This window comes from Diplotaxodon limnothrissa, linkage group LG5 (genome assembly GCF_057381915.1).
Source record: "Diplotaxodon limnothrissa isolate DT_005_m linkage group LG5, D_limnothrissa_male_GT1.1, whole genome shotgun sequence".
In the NCBI taxonomy this organism is placed as follows: domain Eukaryota; kingdom Metazoa; phylum Chordata; class Actinopteri; order Cichliformes; family Cichlidae; genus Diplotaxodon; species Diplotaxodon limnothrissa.
This window is the reverse complement of record NC_140600.1, coordinates 2,616,339-2,635,733: the sequence shown is the minus strand read 5'-3', so window position 1 is coordinate 2,635,733 and position 19,395 is coordinate 2,616,339. Positions and strand designations below refer to the sequence as shown.

Sequence of the window (19,395 nt, the reverse complement as noted above, 5' to 3'; positions counted from 1 at the left end):
AACAAAAAAGGAAAAGGCTATGAATAAGATAGGAAATAAATATGAAAAATTAAAAAGGGTAAATTTAACTAGGAAGGAATAAAATATAAATTAAGGTTAAAAATGAAATAACTGTACAACACAAATTAGAATGAAGGGTAAATTTAACTGGGAGAATAAGATAAAATATATAAATTAAAGTTGAAAATAAAATAACTGTACAACAAAATACACAATATAGAACTATATAAGAATGTATGAAGAAATATAAATAAATATATACACAATAACAGCAGCATATACACAATAACAGCAGCGTGATTTAAGTAATGAAGTGAAAACAATGTCCAGAAATTCCAGTGTGTGTGTAAGAACTGTATGTGTGGGTCAGGACTGTGTGGTGGTGTGATTGAGAGACCGTATCGCCTGCAGGAAGAAGCTCCTCCTCAGTCTCTCTGTGTTGGTCTTCAGGGAGCGGAATCGCTTTCCTGACCTCAACAGAGAGAACAGTCTGTTGTTGGGATGGCTGAGGTCCTTCACAATCTTCCTGGCCTTGGTCCAGCACCGCCTGCTGTAGATTGAGTGCAGGTCAGGGAGCTCGGAGCGGATGGTGCGCTCAGCTGACCGCACAACCCTCTGTAGAGCTCGTCTGTCCTGCATGGTGCTGTTCCCGAACCAGGTTAAGATGTTTCCCGCCAGGATGCTCTCTATGGTGCACGAGTAAAAGTTCCTGAGCACCTTGGAGGGCAGTTGGAAGTCTCTCAAGCGTCTGAGGTGGTAGAGACGCTGTCGGGCCTTTTTCACCACGGTGTTGATGTGACAGGACCATGACAGGTCCTGCGTGATGTGAACTCCGAGGTATTTGAAGCTGTCCACTCTCTCCACTGGGCACTCGTTGATGACGGGGGTCTGGTAGTTCCTCTCCTGCTTAGTGCTGAAGTCCACTATCAGCTCCTTTGTCTTACTGACGTTTAGAAGGAGGTTGTTCCTCTGGCACCAGTTCTCCAGATTCCTAATCTCCTTCAGGTAGGCCGTCTCGTTGTTATCAGAGATCAGGCCCACCACGACGGTGTCGTCAGCAAACTTGATGATAGTGGTGGAGCTGGTAGTGGCCACGCAGTCATATGTGTACAGAGAGTACAGCAGGGGGCTCAGGACACACCCCTGGGGGGCTCCAGTGCTGAGAGTGGTGGAGGCTGAGACATGTCCGCCCATCCTTACTGCCTGTGGTCTGCCAGTTAGGAAGTTGGAGATCCACTGACACATAGATGAGCTGAGTCCCAGATGCTCCAGCTTGGTGGTGAGTGTGGAGGGAATTATGGTGTTAAATGCAGAGCTGTAGTCTATGAAGAGCATTTTAACATAATTCCCCCTTCTAGTGTCCAAGTGAGTGAGTGATGTGTGGAGGAGATGAGAGATGGCATCGTCTGTGGAACGATTTGGACGGTAAGCGAACTGTAGTGGGTCCAGTGTGTCTGGTAGTGAAGAAAGCAACCATAGCAACCATAACGACGCATGTATTTTGTGAAAAATCACAATTTTGCAACTCAAAACTTTAAGAGGCATAAAAGTAAAACAGTAAAAGATTTGAAAAAGCTGATTTATACCTGAATAGCCCAATAATTTGAGAACATTTTAAAGTTTGAATGGTTGCTCTATGTGAAAATATGAGGAAGTAGTTAAGTTTCAAAAACAAGCAAATTTTAGCAGAATTGCAGAAGTTTCCCATTCATTTCAAATTAAAGGAAAAAAGCTTAATATTTTAAAAAGTATAATAGTGAAAAATACCAAAAGACATAGCCGTCATTAGCAGAAATAGCAGAATAGTTTAAAATTTGAACGGTGAAAATAGCAAAAAAAATTGTGGAAGTAGATCCACGGCGAAAAGTGTACGGAAACACCAAGAAGGAACTCAATAGTGTGGATGCTTAAAGCATCCACACAATAATAAAGTATAAAGAGAAACAGGAACTCAATAGTGTGGATGCCCTTTGAGGCATCCACATAATGATTTGCTGCAGTGCTCAGAAGCAGTTTGAAGTCAGAGAGAGTCGATATGATTTGAGGGGAACAGATTTAAAAAAGAAAACAAGATAAAAACAAACAAAAAGCAGAGATATTAACTTGTTGAATAGTTATGACAGTAATTTAAAAAGATGTAGCTCATTTTCCTCGTTTAAAAATGTTAAAAACTGGAGCATTAGAAAAATATATAAATCAAGAATGAAGAAGAGTTAAAATGACAATACTGAAACTCTTGGTTGTTTTTCTTGGACTGTTCTTATGAAATTTAATGTATTTACTTATCTAAGATGGAAGTGTTTGTGTTTTTATTGTTTTATTTTGCTCCTTTGCTTCAAACCCTGTGTAAATGAGCTGCTTGCTAAATGATGTGGCATGTGCTTCAGCCAATACCTTTTTGATTAGACTCATCTCATACTTTCTTGCTTTGTGGTAAATCTTTCTTCTATATTAACTGAGAGATTTGAATGCTAATCACCCCCCCCCCCCCCCCCCAAAAAAAAAAAAAAAGAAAAAAAACCTGACTATATAGTATGAGCTAATTAAAGGCCAAATTACTGTTATAAAATAAATGTTGTTTTGATGTGATTTTGGTCTTCAAGTGGACTGTTTGCCTGCGTGCGATAGAAGTCCTCTTAAAGTCAAAGGCTACAAAATGGAAACCAGAAATCTTCTGTATATTCATATATAATCTGTTTTTAGAGTACATGGACTCCACACTGTCTGTCTTTAAAAATATAAACACAAAAAATCAAGATGGAGTTGTAGGAAAACACCTGGATAAATGTATTACATTCAGTGAACCAAGTGATTTCTCATAAATGCTTCTTAAATGTGCTGGCTGAGCCTGCCACTGGTCAACCTGTTTATTAGACTTTTGTCTAATTAACAAGTTTTGTAGGGCTCTGGCAGTGTGCATCCCGTTTCTCCTTGCACAAAGGAGCAGAAACTGGTCCTCCTCATGGTTTAAGGTCCTTCTACAGCCCCCTGTAGCTCTCCTAGAGACATTGGCTCCTGGACTTTCCTCCATGCTCTTGAGACTGTGCTGGGAGACACAGCAAACCTTCTTTATTGTGCCATCAATGTGTGACTTGGACCATCTGTGCCACCACTGTAGAGTCCTGTTATAGCCAGTGTAGGGTCCAGTTATAGCCCCATGCTACCAGTAGAAGAGCCAACCAAATGCAAAACAAGTGGGAAAAGAACAGTCAGAAAAGCTAAAATGCTAACAGACTTACTCATCATATTAACACAGCTGAAATATCATGTTGTATTAAACAAAAACGTGTTATCCTTCCAAAACAGGCATTTTAAACAACCCCAAATTTGAGCAGATAAGACAGAAAGAACAGGAAAAGCTAAATAAGACAAGACAAAACAAACAAACCAAAACACAGAACAAGAATACTAGTAACAAGAAGAACGTAAATTACATAGTGCGTTGTGTATATATAAATAAACAGACGCATTGTTATTGGGCGCGTGGCGGAGTACACCTTGGATAGATGACGAATCTGTCACAGTGCAAATACACAGAAACGGATAAGCGGATAACCCTCGCATTCTCACCTGTGGTCAGTTTGGACTCGCCAGTTAACCTAACTCTATACATGACTGCCAGAGTGCCTGGATGGAACCTACGCAGACACGAGGAGGACATGAAGTAGGCTTACGATCTTGTTGTTGGATTGTTTTAAACCAGTAATAAAGCTTTTTTTTTTTTTTTTTTTTTTTAAAGAAAGCTGTTTTGATTCCGGTCTAGCGCTGTCCTCTTTCGGCTTTTCTGGAGGTGGCCCTTTATCTGTTGTGCTCGCAGCTTGATTAAACTGATCCCAGAGCAGCTGGTATCATGTTTCAGTACTATGGTCAGCTCCGAGCCCTGCCTCTTTCTCCGAGCAGCAGCGCACCAACGCATCAGCGTTACCTCTCTGCGACACCTCCCCTTTAGATTTGCTCCCGTCATTAATTCCTCCTATGTGCCACTGACTGTGAGAGTTGAAAGGCTTCGAAACCACAGGGCTACTTTGTGTTTATAACACTTTATTTTTTTTGCGATGAGCTTGGAACTGTGGCAGCAGTTTTTTTCTTGACAAAGAACAATCTGAGGGCTCATCGGTCAGCTTTAGTACATTCAAGGCGTCTTTCTGTTTTCTGCTCTCGCAGTTTTTCAATTGCAACAGGTAGAGTCTTCATCTAAGCTACCGCAGCATGTTGGACCCGTCTTCAAGCGAGGAGGAAGGGGAAGAGATACTGCAGGTGGAGCACAAAGAAGTGGCGGCCCCGAAGAACATCGGGGGAGCCCGATTGTCACCGGGCCGAGCCGCCGACGGCCAAGCCAACGGAGGGCTCCAGTCACGGGGTGGCGGGAGCGGCCGTGGTCGACCGTCAAGCCCGAGCCCGTCGGTTGGCAGCGACAAGGAAAAGGAGGACCTGGAAAAGATGCAGCGAGATGAGGAAGAGAGGAAAAAGAGACTCCAGCTGTATGTGTTTGTGATGCGCTGCATCGCATATCCATTTAACGCGAAACAACCGACTGATATGGCCAGGAGGCAGCAGAAGGTAGGGGAGCAATGAACAGGATTGACCCAAACCTAGCTTCAAAGCTGTGATTGAAATCCATGTTGCACTTGTGTCATCTACGAGATAAATGATACCATCTGTTGCTTCAATCAAGGCTGGTTACCTGAAAGCAGAAATCAGTTGCTTAGCCCGACAGTCTTAAGTGAATCCCTTCACATATTAGGCCGACATTTTCCTCACCAGTTTACCAGAAACATGGAACCAGTTCCACAAGCCCAAACCACATATCTCTTTTTGATTGAACATTAAATCGCAGCAAATCCTTTTTTTTATCTTTACACTGGTGCTGAAATGACGATTGCTAAGCTAAATTGCATTAGAAAGTAGCAAGACAGTTTTTAAAAACAACGGAGTGCATTAAATCCAAATCGAGGAAAGATAAACAAGAGTGACAGAGAGAGAGGAGAGAGAGAGGAGGAAAAAGTAAGAGCATTGATTTTCTTCCTATCTGTTGTGTGAGGTGCCTCTTGGCATCAATATTCTTCTTCTTTAACAACATGGTGATACGAACAATTTAATGCAGGAAAATCTGCTCCAATCTCTGTGACATCTCCTGTCTGCAATTTTTTTCCCAATCTGCATTTACATTTACAAGGTAATACCAATTTATTTGTGATAAAGCTATGTGGGTAGTGCCAGAGCTGGTAGTGCATAATAGAATGGAGGTAGACATACCCCTTGTGTTGCATGTTGATAATACAGGCTTTTAGCAACATTCTGACTATGTCCACAGACACACTGGAGACAAAAGTGTTTATTCCAGATGCTGGTAGGAATGGTGAAAAGTGGATTTGCAATAAATATTTAAATAACTGCATAAAATCACACACTTCAAGACAAATTTAGTCAAAGTGCAGCTGAAAAGTGGCAACACTGCTTATTTAAAAAATGAAAAATGAAGAGCTTGAGAGTTTAAATCTTACTGACATAACCTCAGTGGTCTGTACTCGTAGTAAAAGGCATTTGGTGAGAACATACCTCTGAGCATGAACCTTGTTTACACCAGTAAGTTTTGATAAAACAGTCAGAAAGCAGACATAAAGACCCTTAGAACTGCAAACACAGATAGTTCCTGTTTAGTGTATAAACAAGGATATTTCCACCAGAAGTTGGTGAGCTAGACAACTGAAAAATGCTGAGTGTGTTGAGCTCTATCTGTTGTTGGACTGGTCCTTGGTGGCATCCTTTGGGGGACACTGCTTCAATTTTAGTGGCATTCACATCTTTTCTATTGTTCTCATGGCCTTTATTCTAAGCCAGTGGTTCTTAACCTTGTTGGAGGTACCGAACCCCACCAGCTTCATATGAACCCCTCTTTAGTTAAAAATAAAATGTGATTTTTTTTACTGGTGCACAAAATGAGCCATGCATGTCATGGCGGAGGCTCTGCCGAACCCCTGAGACCGACTCACCGAACCCCTAGGGTTCGATCGAACCCAGGTTAAGAACCACTGTTCTAAGCGATCCTTCCTGACATTTCTTACACAAATATCTACACTTTCTACTCCTCACATTTTCAAAAACAGGCTTGTTGTTTTAAGTTTCATTGCAGAGGTATTTGCCTTACATTAGTGTGCGCCTTCAAACTTCAAACCGATTTCAGCACCAATTGGAGGGAACAAGAAAATCTATGAAAGTTAATCCTATCAGTGTATCCATCATTGGTGCTTATTGCATAGGAAGAGGTGAAAGAGGCAAATTTTTTTAATTAATGTCCCTCTTCAACTCAGGGGTTAAAGTGGGCCGGAACAGTCTGGAATTGCATTTTTCATGCAGATGTCTGTATGTTGTCATTGCTTTTCCACCAGCATCACAACAACAAGGAAGTAGCATTTTTTAAGTGGCAGGTAATTTCAAATGTAACTTTTTGATTGGATAAACAAATATCTGCAAACAAACACAATCTAAGTGTAGTTTGTCAAACTACACTCAGTTTGTCTCTGCTAGCTAAAGGTATAGCTGCTGTAGTTGAGGAAGATGACAGATTATATTTGAATTGAAGGACTGCTCAGTGACATTTGTAAATATAGAAATTTAAAGCTTACTTGTAATATCCTCATTTTTTAAAATCCAATATTGGATCTGTATATGACTCTTCTTAGAGAAGAGAAGGTCCTCAGGTCCACATGTATCACCGCTGCTGTACATCCTGTACAATCACCAATGTATTTGGAACAGGCCGTGCATTTATCATTTGATCTACACAAAGATTTAGCTCAACTTCAAAACCGTCTTGTTTTGAATTATTACCTTGCAAGTTATTCTACTTAGTTTCAACATTTCACAAGTCAAATTCAGTAGGTAATGTTGCAAAGCAGAGACTCCCGACTGTCTTACTACTGCTCTTATCTGGTAATGTGCAACCTAACCTGGGCCCTGAGCTGCAATGTACTCAGACACCATCTGAATTTAAATCCTCATCTGGGCTGAAGATTGTTCATCTTAATGTGCGCAGTTTGTTACCCAAGATGGATATGGTGAAGATTTGGGTTTGATCAACAGTTTGATCAACAGTTTTAATTTCTGAAACTTGGTTGTCTAAATATATATCTGATGAACATATTAGCATAGCTGGATACAGTATCTATCGTACAGATAGGCTTAAGAAAGGTGGTGGTGTTGCTGCTTATGTTAAGTTGAAATTTGATGCCACAATAGTTCTATCAGAATACATTAGCAAGCAAATGGAATTTCTGGCTCTGAATATTGCAAAGGGTCTTTATCTAACAGCTGTTTGTTGCTATAGACCTCGTTCTGCCTTTACAGAGGCTCTGCATTCTTTAAAGCTTTTCCTTTCCAGACTAAACTATAGACCCTGTCCAAGAAATTAGAATATCATGGAAAAGTTTATTTATTTCCACAATTCCTTTCAAAACATTAAACTTTCATTGATTATAGATTCAGGGCCCACAACTTAAACGATTTCAAGTACTTAGTTGTTTATTTGTATATAATGTGGGCTTCCAGCTCATAAAACCCACGAAAACAGTATTCTAATTCAAAAAATTAGAATACTGTGAAGACAGCCAAAAAACCCCTGAAAAGTCTACCTTGATTGACTAGCTTCTGACAAATGTTCCTCATAAATTTTCATCCTTGGGTGTCTTTTGCCATGACTTAAGCGACCACTGTGTTGTTGCTGTTATTTGAAACACTAAGGTGCCTCTAAGGTCACTCAGGTATTATTTTTAAAAGGACTGTTAAACAGTTTAATGAACAAGCATTTTATCATGATTTGTCAAACTATGATTGGAAGAAAATAGGATTGATCCCTGATGTAGGACAGTTTTTATGGATGGTTTTATGCTAATTGTGAGTAAACATGCCCCATTAGGGAGATTTAGGATAAAAGGTCATAAAAAGTCCCAGGTTCTCCCCAGAGCTGGCCGACATCCAACGTAACCTGGCTTGGGCCAAAGCCCAATGATTGGCTTATTTTCAGATGACTAAGAAACAAATGTACTTCCTCTATTAAGAAATCTAAATCAGAATATTATTATTGTCTGTCTGAGAACCTCTTTCAGGTAGGAAAAGCTCACCAATTTTTTTTTAAGGATTCAGTTCCTGTTTATGATAGGAAGGAGATTATGAATTGCTTTAACAAGCACTTTATATCTTCTGACTCTTTGACTCTCTGAATCCAGTCTCTGTAAAATCCTGCACAAACCTTCCGGTGTGCATTGGTCAGCCATTTAACTTTGTTCCTTTCTTTGTACAGGAAGTCTATGAAGCTCTTAAAGTATTAGATCATCGAAAACCTTCAGGACCCGATTTAATAGATTCTTACTTTTTGAAACTCCCAGCTGATTTTGTGGCAGAGCCTTTCTCAACTATTTTCACCCTCAAACTGGTTATGGATGTGAGCTCCACCCAGGCAGAGCGGCGAAGGAAAGAGAGTGAGAGCAAAACAAAAATACATGTAGCCTTGTGGGGCCGGCTGAGCAGAAACAGGGACCATGACAATGGAAGAAATTCCCTCAGTATGGAAATCAGATTTTGTTGTCCCTCTATTAAAAAGGGGATGACCCAGCAGTTTTAACTAATTATAGACCAATTGTTACGGCCCTAGCAGGGCCTCCTCCTGAAGTTGCCTGTGTGGGCGTGTCATACCAGCTCTCCTGCCTTAGGTGCCACCTTTTTTTGTACAGCTGCTTTCCATCAGCAATTAAAGGTATTTAAGCCCAGAGAAAGGTGAGCTCTGGTGCCATAGAGCCATGTGAGTAGTTGCAGCTAGTGAGCTGAGTGTCTGGTGTTTGCAGCTAGTGAGCTGTGTGTTGTGATGGGCAGATGAAGCTCCATGAAGCACTGAAGCTTTTCATCCAATTGGTTCACCCCAGCGCAAAGTGTCTTGAAGCTTCATTTGCTCTAGCAGGACACCTACTGGACATAAAAATATTAGTTGGCATGAATTTGAAGAGTGTGGCCTTTTGCACACAGCCTGTAAATGTCAACAACAAAAGGAGTGTGTAAAACATCTATATTGTAGTGATGGCAGTATACTGTGTATATTTATACTGGCAGTATGAAAAATGATTATTTGGAAATGCTTAAAATGGAAATGATCATTTACTGTGAGGTGAGGTGTGGTTGAGATATGGACAGTGATTAGTGTTTAGGGGACACATCATTGGTTTTTATTTAAAAACAACAGTTTCTCCACTGTGGCAGGTCGTAGGCGATTTCTTTTTTTGAACAATATTTCCCCAGCTTGTGAAAACACTCGCTCACAGTCTCTCCCAGTATTTAAGGGGGTCCTCCAGCCTTCCAATATTTGGCTCCATCATGTACCGTTGGACCTCAATATTTGCGTCTGCTGTCACATTTTGTGTCTGTGTCTGCCTGACACTTTCATCCAGGCGACGCCACAGGTTGTTAACTAAACAATAAGGAGAGTTTTATGTGATACTAACAACTCAATTTTTAATTCAATGTTATTTATATAGCGCCAAATCACAACAGTCGCCTGAAGGCGCTTGATATTGTACAGTAGATCGTACAATAATAGATACAGAGGAAAACCCAACAATCAGTTTATATAAATGCAACTCAAATGCAATAACAGTAGTAACGTGGGAAACAGCCTCAACAGTTTGTGACGTTGATGGCTGTGGTGGTGGTGCGGAGGAAGAGGAAGTATTGGAGGCACCTTCTGCTTTCAGTCTTTTTTCTGCTTCGCTAGCTCTTGCAGGGCTGAGAAACGGGTTTTCTGAACCTTGGGTCCACCCACATTTTGAATGAAGTCTGAGGGGTTTATATCGCTGTCATAGCTCGCGCCAAAGTTCGAACTACTTCCTGAACCAGTCATGTGGTATAGCCGGGCAGCGAGGCTTCGGACGTCATCATTTTCAGCTCCACCTATAAATGAAGCAAGCCTCGATACGCGTATCGCGCATCTCGGAAACGCCCCCTCCATTACTCGACTCGAGCTTTGAAGCCTCGATACAGAACGTCACGTCACTAGTCTACAGGATGCTTTGCAGGAAGAGCATCCTATGTATGGTATCATTTGGGACAATGTGAGCTTTCACCAAGAATACGCGAGTGGTTTCACAATGAGCAGCATTTTATCAATGTTTCTTCCACCGTACACCCCCCTCCCCCCGCTCTTTTTTTTTTTCTTTAACCCTATTAAGGATTTTTCTTGGCATGGAGCTAGAAAGTCTACGACTGAAACCCTTACACACACACAGGAAAATTTACTTCAAGCAATGAATGGAGCATGTGGTGAGATGGGACTGGAATCTTGCTAGTGCTGGATTCGGCATGCTAAAGGATTCTTTCCTCATTGCCTTGTGTAACAGCAGTCTGGCGAAGAAGGAGCGGCTAGCAGGTCCAGCGGGCATGTGGTGTGGAGGTTAGCTGGATAACTCGAAGCCAGGCAGTTAAATTAAACAACAGACCTTTATTCATTATCAGCAACATAAAACCATACAAGCCAGGTCTCCACGGCTCTACTCTGTCCGTACATACATGTGCGGGGATCGGTAGTCGCCGGCGCCAGGCCGTTACAACAGTAAGGTGTTTCCTCGGAGAATGGAACATGAGCAGCATGGAATGGCTGCCGCTAACAACACCACACCCACTAGGAGACTCCCACAACTACTACAATAGTAGGGCAACCCCCCCTAGTGGTGCTATAACCCAAAAGGGTTGTTACACTTGCAAGGCAGACCATAGCACGTGATGTGATGAAGTCCTGGGGCCTGACCCAGGACAGAGGTGTGAAGCTGAGGCAGAATAAATTATCTGAATATGCTGTAAAAATTTATACTTTATCTATAGAATATCTTTTTTGATACAGTTCTTTTTTTGTTAAAATGTGAGAAGAATAAATGAACGAATAAGTAAATATATTTTCCCACTATCCCACAGTGTTTTGTATTTATTTCTGTAGTGTGTAATCGTTGCTAAGTTGTGTTTGCACATTTGCTGGTTTTGTGTGGTTTTTGACAGTAGTGCTTGATTTTGAGTACAGTTAAAATAGTTTTGGGTGAAATGTTTAGTTTTGCAGGACAAATTGACTGTTTTGTGAGTGTAGCTTGAGTTTTACAGTTTGTTTAGTGTTTTGAGACCAAGAGATGAAGTGTGTTTTAGCAATTCAGAAAAACTGTAATACAAAGAAGTGGCTTGTTGCTGCAACATATTTAACCTGCTTTTACCTGAATTATGGAGATATTCTATATATGAATGGTTGAAACTGTGCATCATGCTTCTTTGAAGTTCATCACTAACCATAAATTCTCAGATAGGAGGGCCTGCTTTGGCCGGTCGGAGGACCCCTAATCTATACAGTTTTATATATAAGGCAATACTCGGATTGTTGCCTTCAGATATATATACTTTCTCTGCTTTCAATGAAACATGCTGGTTGTTATTGTCTTCGTCTACAAGGTTATTTGTTGCTTTCCATTCCATTTGCCTGAATTGAACTTGGCAAAAGAGCTTTTGTCCATTTAGCACATTTGGCTTGGAACGAGCTGCAGAACAACTGGAAAATGACAGAATTCATTTCATTAAATGCTTCTCAATCAAAGCTAAGAATCCTTGAGGCTAATTCCATAACATGCAGCTGTTTCAATTAGATTGCTTGCCCTTTTAATTGAACTGAATCTAAAATTTTTAAGTTTTTTTTTTTGCGTGTGTTGTTGTTGCCTGTGTTGTGTAATTTGTGTATTTGTGAGATACTTGCTACCTATTTTGGCCAGGTCTCCCTTGAAAAAGAAGTTTTTAATCTCAGTGGGATCTTCCTGGTTAAATAGATTCAAGAGCTTTATTGTCAATACAGCAGTATACACAGTATACAGTGTACCGGAATGCTGTTTATAAGCATGCAAATAAGCATACTGTTCCCAGGTCCAGTTTGTAATGGATTTGTGTAAATTTTTGGTGTTTTTGAGTCTTTTGATGAGTATTGTAAGTGTTTGTAAAGGTGTATGTGTATATCAGTTCTTTGGTGGTATTGACTTGAGGGCTCTGACTGCTTGGGGGAAGAAGCTCTTGCAGTGTCTGGTTGTCACGATTTTGATGCTGCGAAACCGTCTGCCAGATGGAAGGAGGGAGAGAAGTGCATGTGAGGGGTGGAAAGTGTCTTTCACTATGCTGTTCGCACGTCAGATGATGTGTCTGTCGTAGAGTTGGGAGATGGGTGGGCGAGGGCCTTCAGTGATCCTCTCTGCTGTCCTGCTGTAGCAGCAGAGGCACTCTCAATGTTCCCTGGTAGAATGATGGGAGGAGGGAGACTGGCCTTCGACTGTTTCCTAAGAAGGCATTGTTGGGCTTTCTTCATGATGATGGTGGTGTTCAGAGGTCATCTTGTATGTGCACAGCCAGGAACTTCACACTGTTCACCATCTCAACAGCAGATCCGTTTATGTGCAGTCGGGTGTGGGTCATTGAGGTAATAGAGGTTGAGGTGAGCGAGGCAAAATAAAATGGAAAAAAATTTTTTTTTCACATCAGTTCAATTCAATTTTACTTATACAGAGCCAAATCACAACAAAAGTCACCTCAAGGTGCTTTATATTGTAAGGTAGACCCTACAATAAAACATTCAAAGAAAAAACCCAACAATCATATGACCCCCTATGAGCAAGCACTTTGGTGACAGTGGGAAGGAAAAACTCCCTTTTAACAGGAAGAACCCTCCGGCAGAACCAGGCTTGGGATGAGAGCAGGAAGACAGGATAAAGACATGCTGTGGAAGAGAGCCAGAGATTAATAACAAGTATGATTCAATGCAGAGAGGTCTGTTAACACATAGTGAGTGAGAAAGGTGACTGAAAAGGAAAAACTCAATGCATCATGGGAATCCCCCGGCAGCCTATTGCAGCATAACTAAGGGAGGATCCAGGGTCACCTGGTCCAGCCCTAACTATATGCTTTAGCAAAAAGGAAAGTTTGAAGCCTAATCTTGAAAGTAGAGATAGTGTCTGTCTCCTGAATCCAAACTGGAAGCTGGTTCCACAGAAGAGGGGCCTGAAAGCTGAAGGCTCTGCCTCCCATTCTACTTTTAAATACTCTAAGAACAACAAGTAGGCCTGCAGAGCGAGAGCGAAGTGCTCTAATAGGGTGATATGGTACTACAAGTAGGGCTGCTCAATTAATCGAATTTTAATCACGATTACGATCTGGGCTTTCAACGGTCATTAAAAATGACAGAGCCGATTATTAGCCCCTCCCTCATTTATCCGCGACACCTTAAAGGCCGGTCCGTGAAAATATTGTCGGGCATAAACCGGTCCGTGGCGCAAAAAAGGTTGGAGACCGCTGAATAAGAGGACCCGAGGGAAGCTCGGAAAGCTAAGCAGAAGTTATTTGGAGAGGAGAGTGACTGCTGTTGGTTGAAAAGAGAGGTAAAAAAAAAAAAAAAACTTCAGTGGTGTTGCACACTATTTTATATTATTTTCTAAAGTCATTGTTAACCCTTTAAATCCGGTCAGAGCAGCATGCTCCGTTTTGTGTAACTATTTTTAAATCCCTGTAGAACCCGAACCGCGTAAGCTAGCGCAATAATTTGTTTTGCATATGAAACTGGAGGAGTTGTACTTACATCTTATGCCATCAGCTTGTCCTCGGTCACGGTTTCCTTCCACATATAGCTTTGCAAAAATTGCATAAAAAGCGCTTGCAGGAACAAAAACATAATATTCCAGGAACACGCTTTGCCGATCCGATCAGCTGTTCGTAACACTTCCCACAGTGAAATAGACGTCAGCGCGAACTGTCGCAAGTCCGCCATTTCCTGGCCGAAACCGGAAGTGACGTCATTTTCGCGGAAATGTAGTTTTTTACTTGTAGGCCTTAAAAGCCTATACTGGTCATGTTTGACTTTTCTGAATAGTTTCTGGGATGCTTAGAACTCAAATTGCACTGCTGGAAATAGTTTATTTTGATGCACCTGCTGTTTTCTTTGCAAATTTGCATCATAGGATTGTTTTTTCTGTTTTTCCTGCAGTATATAAAAATTGGTGTATCTCCAAAATAAAACTATGAAGACACTCAAAATAAATTTCCTGTTGTTGTAAACTATTTTTTGCAACTTTTTTGTATTTAAAGTTTTGAGGGATAAACCTCTTAAATTTCTCCAAGTAGAAATATATGTAACAAAACAAAAACGATATAAATTTTTTTGTAGTTTATTGCACTTTTTTGCAATTAATGTAGTTATTATGGACTTAATGCATACATATTATTAAAATATGGGCTATAACAGTTATTTAGCAACTTGAAATGCTCCCACAAATGGCACTACAACATGTAAAAAAAATAATATAAGCTCTGGCGGACTTGGTTCTATAGTAGGTCTTAAAGGGTTAAATAAATATCGTCAAATAATCGCGATCTCAATTTCAGTGAAAATAATCGTGATTATCATTTTTGCCATAATCGAGCAGCCCTAACTACAAGGTCATTAAGATAAGATGGGGCCTGATTATTTAAGACCTTGTTTGTGAGGAGCAGGATTTTGAATTCTGGATTTTATAGGAAGCCAATGAAGGGAAGCCAAAACAGGAGAAATCTGCTCTCTCTTTCTAGTCCTTGTCAGTACTCCTGCTGCAGCATTTTGGATTAACTGAAGGCTTTTCAGGGAGTTTTTAGGACATCCTGATAATAATGAATTGCAGTCGTCCAGCCTGGAAGTAATAAATGCATGAACTAGTTATATAGTAGAGCTGCACAAGGCTTGTATGGGCTAAAATCAGTATCACTTTCAGAATACTGATTTTGAAGATGACCTGAAATTGCGTCGCTGCCTTGGGATTTCATGTTGTGCAGTCCATTATAACTAATACAAAGCAATATCCCTGTGCGTATAGGTAAAATGGACTGATGAGGTCCATACCAGTGTTTTCAAACAGGATTTCCATTACAGTTTTTGCCCGTTGCTTGAACACTATAAACCCATGCTTAGACAGGAGACACATTTTCAAACAACCAAAAAAGCAAATAGGCCTACTCAATATTGTACATTGCAGTACCATGAATTCAGATAATTCCCCGCTGGGCACCGGGGAAAATATCCTCTTGCATGTTGAAACCATCCATGGATTGCTGTCACCTGAATGTCGCCGCAGGCCTGTTCCATTGCCTGCAGAAGAGGCATGCGGGCATGTGGTTGGCGGTCATATACACGCCATCTCCAAGCCGAAAAAAATTACTCTATAGGGTTTAAAAATGGTGAGTAAGGGTGCAAGTATACCACTTCAAGTTGGCTGTGGTTGGAGAACCAGGCCTGGACCAGAGCAGCCCGATGGAAACTGACATGATCCCATATCACCACAAACCTGGGCTGATCTGCTCTGTTCTGTACAACTATATCATGGAGAGCATCTAGAAATGTGAGTATATGTTGGCTATTGTATGGACCTAGTTTTGCATGATGATGCAGAAGCCCTCGAAGGCTTATGGCGGCACACAATGTGATATTTCCCCCGCGCTGCCCTGGGACGTGCACAATTGGCCTTTGGCCAGTTACATTACGACCCGTCATCTTGTTTTACACAGGTCGAATCCAGTTTCATCAATGAAAATGAATTCATGAGGCTGTGCAGCTCCATCCATGGCCAAGATTCTCTGTAAAACAAAGAGAACATATTACTGCACTACAGTGCTACACATACAGAACCCTCACTCATCACACAGGTACCTGTGTAGCTCTCAGGATGGATCCATGTGGTACTGATATGGTACATATTCAGCTGCTACTGGATTTCACCAATACTGTATTGTCCATGTAAAGGACAGTTACACGTACCTGTACATATTCAGCTCGAAGTCCTTTGACCCCGTCACTGTTCCTCTCAAATGGGACTCTGTACAGCTGCTTCATGGTGATGCTGAGTTTTCCCAAGATGCGTCTGATGGTGGTGATGCTCACATGGTTTATGTTGTTGAACACTCGCCTGTCTGCAAGTATTTGCTTTCGTAGCTGGTGGAGACGGATGGCATTGTCTGCCTTCACTAGGTCCACAACGGCAAGTTCCTGCTGTTGTGTGAACAGGCGTTGGCGTCCTGCCTAGAGATGGACCGATCCGATATTACGTATCGGTATCGGTCCGATACTGACCTAAATTACTGGATCGGATATCGGAGAAAAATAAAAAATGTAATCCGATCCATTAAATATCACGAAAGCACCTCACAAAACTTGCAACACGCCGTAACTCGCCTCAGAACGTTAGCACGTCGGAGCAGTATGCATCACGTGATAGAGCGGCTGTGGCATGCGGGACCTGTCGGTGGTCTGGATAGCATGTGGAGCTTCGCTAGCAACCCGGCATTTCATCTCCGACAAAGTTATCCCAGAGAGAAGTAAAGCAAGTGTGTAAGTCCATCTCTGAATGTTTGTAAAGCATTCCTGCGTTAAGCTTAACAAGCGACTGCCTCTTCTTGCTGCTACTTCAATCATGAAACTGCTTAATGATCAGCTGATCGGCTTTTCTGTCGCGAGTCCGTCTCTCTTGTTTGTTTTTGGCCCACTTTGCACCAGAAAGAGGAAACCAGTGGATAAACAACAGCAGCACGTTTAAGCTTGATAAGCTGTTGTTAGAATTTATTTAATATTACTTTCTACTTGAGGATCTTTTTCTACAGCTGACGGCTGTAACTGTGCAGGGGCGGATCTAGCAAAGTTTAGCCAGGGGGGCCGATAGGGCATTAACAGGGAAAAGGGGGCACAAAGACATACTTTTCTTTCTTATTCTCATTTAAAATGTCGAGCTTTTAATGAACAATTATCTGACACCCAAAGTTTTAATTTGATGTAAAATGAATAGAAGTCAATTACAGTATATAGTGACTATTAAGTCTAATATACCCTAGTAAGCTATAGTACTTTTTCCTTTGGGAAGGTACCATCTGTGCAGTCTGCAATTTTGTTGAAGAAAGATGTTGAATCTATTTAATATTTCTTGAAAAATAATTGATTTCTGTGCATTTTTTTTCACACTGCATCAAATTAAGGTTGATTACGTCGATTACAGTTTTTTCTGAATGCTTAAATCCTAACTGTGATTCCTGTAGCACAATCTCTAAAACTATTCAGACTTATAGCAAAACCACTCACTGAGTTTGCAAAACTAAAAGCACAAAAACTGCTTTGCACTCAGTTTGCAATTTTGTAACACACACTTTGCAAAACTGTAGGCACAATTCACTGCACAACACTCAATTACCAAATTTCCAACACACTCCTAGCAAAAGTATACACATGTATGGCTATCATTAACACTAATTTGCCAACTGTCTGGCACACTTTCACATGTGAAAACTTTTTTAGATAATTAGTTCACTTTGCAATCAGCCTAAGCACTATAATACAGGTAAGCTGTGTGTGCGGAGTACAATGGAGGGAGCAGAAAGAGTGAGAAGTAGAGGAGGCCGAAGAAGAGGATGTGGAGGTGAAGAAGTAGGACAAAGAGGACGACAAGGACAAGGAGGAGCAAGAGGAAGACGAGGAGGGGGGAGAGGAAGATGAGGAGGGGGGAGAGGAAGGGTAGGAAGAGTAAGAAATAGAATTGCTGATGACATCAGAGCTACAATAGTGGACCATGTAATCAACCGTGGAATGACCCTGAGGGTAGCTGGCCAACGGGTCCAGCCTAACTCGAGCCGCTACACTGTAGCAAGTACCATAAGGACATCTTGAAATGAGAATCGGTTAGTACAGTCACTTCGCACAAAGATTTGTAGCACTGCCATATGCCAATGAGAAACACACCAATACCATTGATGTAAAAATACTGAAATTGTTACTTTACAGAATTGCTAGATGACCAGATGCTGGGGCAGAGGAAGCATGTTCACTGCAGACCAAGTAACCCATATAGTCATTATGGCGATTGCAAATAATCCTATACTTGGAAATGAACACTTGTGTTTGTTTTGATGTGTTTGAATAAACACCAGTACTTGAAGTTTGGATCCCTCTATGCTTATGGATCTATGACAGAAGTATGAGCTCAAACTGACATAGCCTACCTTGTGCACAGAGAAAGCAAAGGCCAGATGTGTTTTGTATTCATACCATCAGTGTGCAGTTGGCGCATTGTGTGCTTAGTAGATGATGGCTTGTGTGTACTGTTTGATACGGAAACACCATTTTTACGAAGGTGTGAAGGGTTAATCTAGCTGTGTTTGCTTTTGCAAGAGAACTACAATGTTTTGATGATTGGGTGACAGGTTTTCTTATTTGTGTGAAGAGTTTTGCAAAATTAGCCAATAGTTACAAAAAATGTGCTTAAGCAATCAGAAAAAACTGTAAGCATCATGAGGTGGAGCGTGAGGGGTGGTTCCCTATTTTTTATTTATTTATTTTTGTTGCTGGGAGTTGGAACCCTATTAGTTAGGTTGCTTAATATTTACGCTAAGTACTCTTTAAAATACCAGAATAGGGAGGATGGTGTAGGTTTAAGTTTATTAGATTGATCAGTATTGCTGAACTATGAAATATTTTTTTTTTGCATACAGGTATAACAGAATAGCTTTAGTGTAGTTGTTGTTTTAAACTTGAGTATGAACTTATACAAAATGCAGCAAGATATTTAAAAAACAGTTTTGTTGATTAAAAAACACTATATCGGATTCATATCGGTATTGGCAGATATCCAAATTTATGATATTGGTATCGGACATAAAAAAGTGGTATCGTGCCATCTCTAGTCCTGCCCCAGAAGGTCTTCGAGTCATTCTAGAGAAATACAACCACATATTGTCATCGCTTTGCTTATTTGTCTTACAGTACTTTACTGTATATATTGTATCATCCACTGTACAACACTGTACTTCAATATAAGTAATCATGGTATGTTTCACAGAAACTACCACTTTGGCTGCAAAAAGAGCATTAGCACCCTGCAATACGCTGTACACTTGATATGGTTATATACCTGTAGAACAGTGCTATAAAAACCATCTGAGTAGAGTAGAAACTAGAGAGGTGAAGACAGACCTGCTTTCTAGTCGGAATGTTCTTATTACAGATGCCACTGTGAAGCGGCTTAGATGTGGGTGGACTCTCTGCCCAGCTTCCCTCATAGTCAGGCCATGGTTGATGACATGGTCCACCAAAGTTGCTCTTATATCATTAGAAATATGGGTCCGTGCATGGCCTCTTTGACCTCCTCCTCCTCTTGCTCTCCCTCCATCCATGCTTGCAAAGTTCTTGAATTGGCTAAACTGAGGGCTTTTTGTAGTTGGCTAATTGTTGTTCAGTTTTGCAAGTAAGTGCCTTCAGGTGTGTATTTGAGTGGTTGCAATTACCCGATGTGTTTTGTATTTTGGATACATGTGTTTTCCAAATGGCACCCTGAAATT

At 41.0% G+C, this 19,395-nt stretch overlaps 2 protein-coding genes across 5 annotated transcripts in view; one reads left to right on the top strand and one right to left on the bottom strand.

Moving 5' to 3' along the window:
* The first annotated feature begins 4,209 nt into the window (after nt 1-4,209).
* Nucleotides 4,210-19,395, top strand: part of LOC146631433 (calcium-dependent secretion activator 1-like) — a 342,226-nt gene continuing 327,040 nt past the window's right edge. For all 4 annotated transcript variants that reach the window (XM_085352951.1, XM_085352948.1, XM_085352949.1 and 1 more), the window contains exon 1: nt 4,210-4,560. In XM_085352951.1, coding sequence (XP_085209077.1) covers nt 4,210-4,560 — 351 coding nt within the window. The remainder of the gene's footprint in view (nt 4,561-19,395) is intronic.
* On the bottom strand, nt 15,250-18,768 carry LOC146631434 (uncharacterized). The gene is given in 3 exon segments (XM_085353672.1): nt 15,250-15,654; nt 15,836-16,096; nt 18,748-18,768. Coding segments are annotated over 3 exon segments (687 nt in total).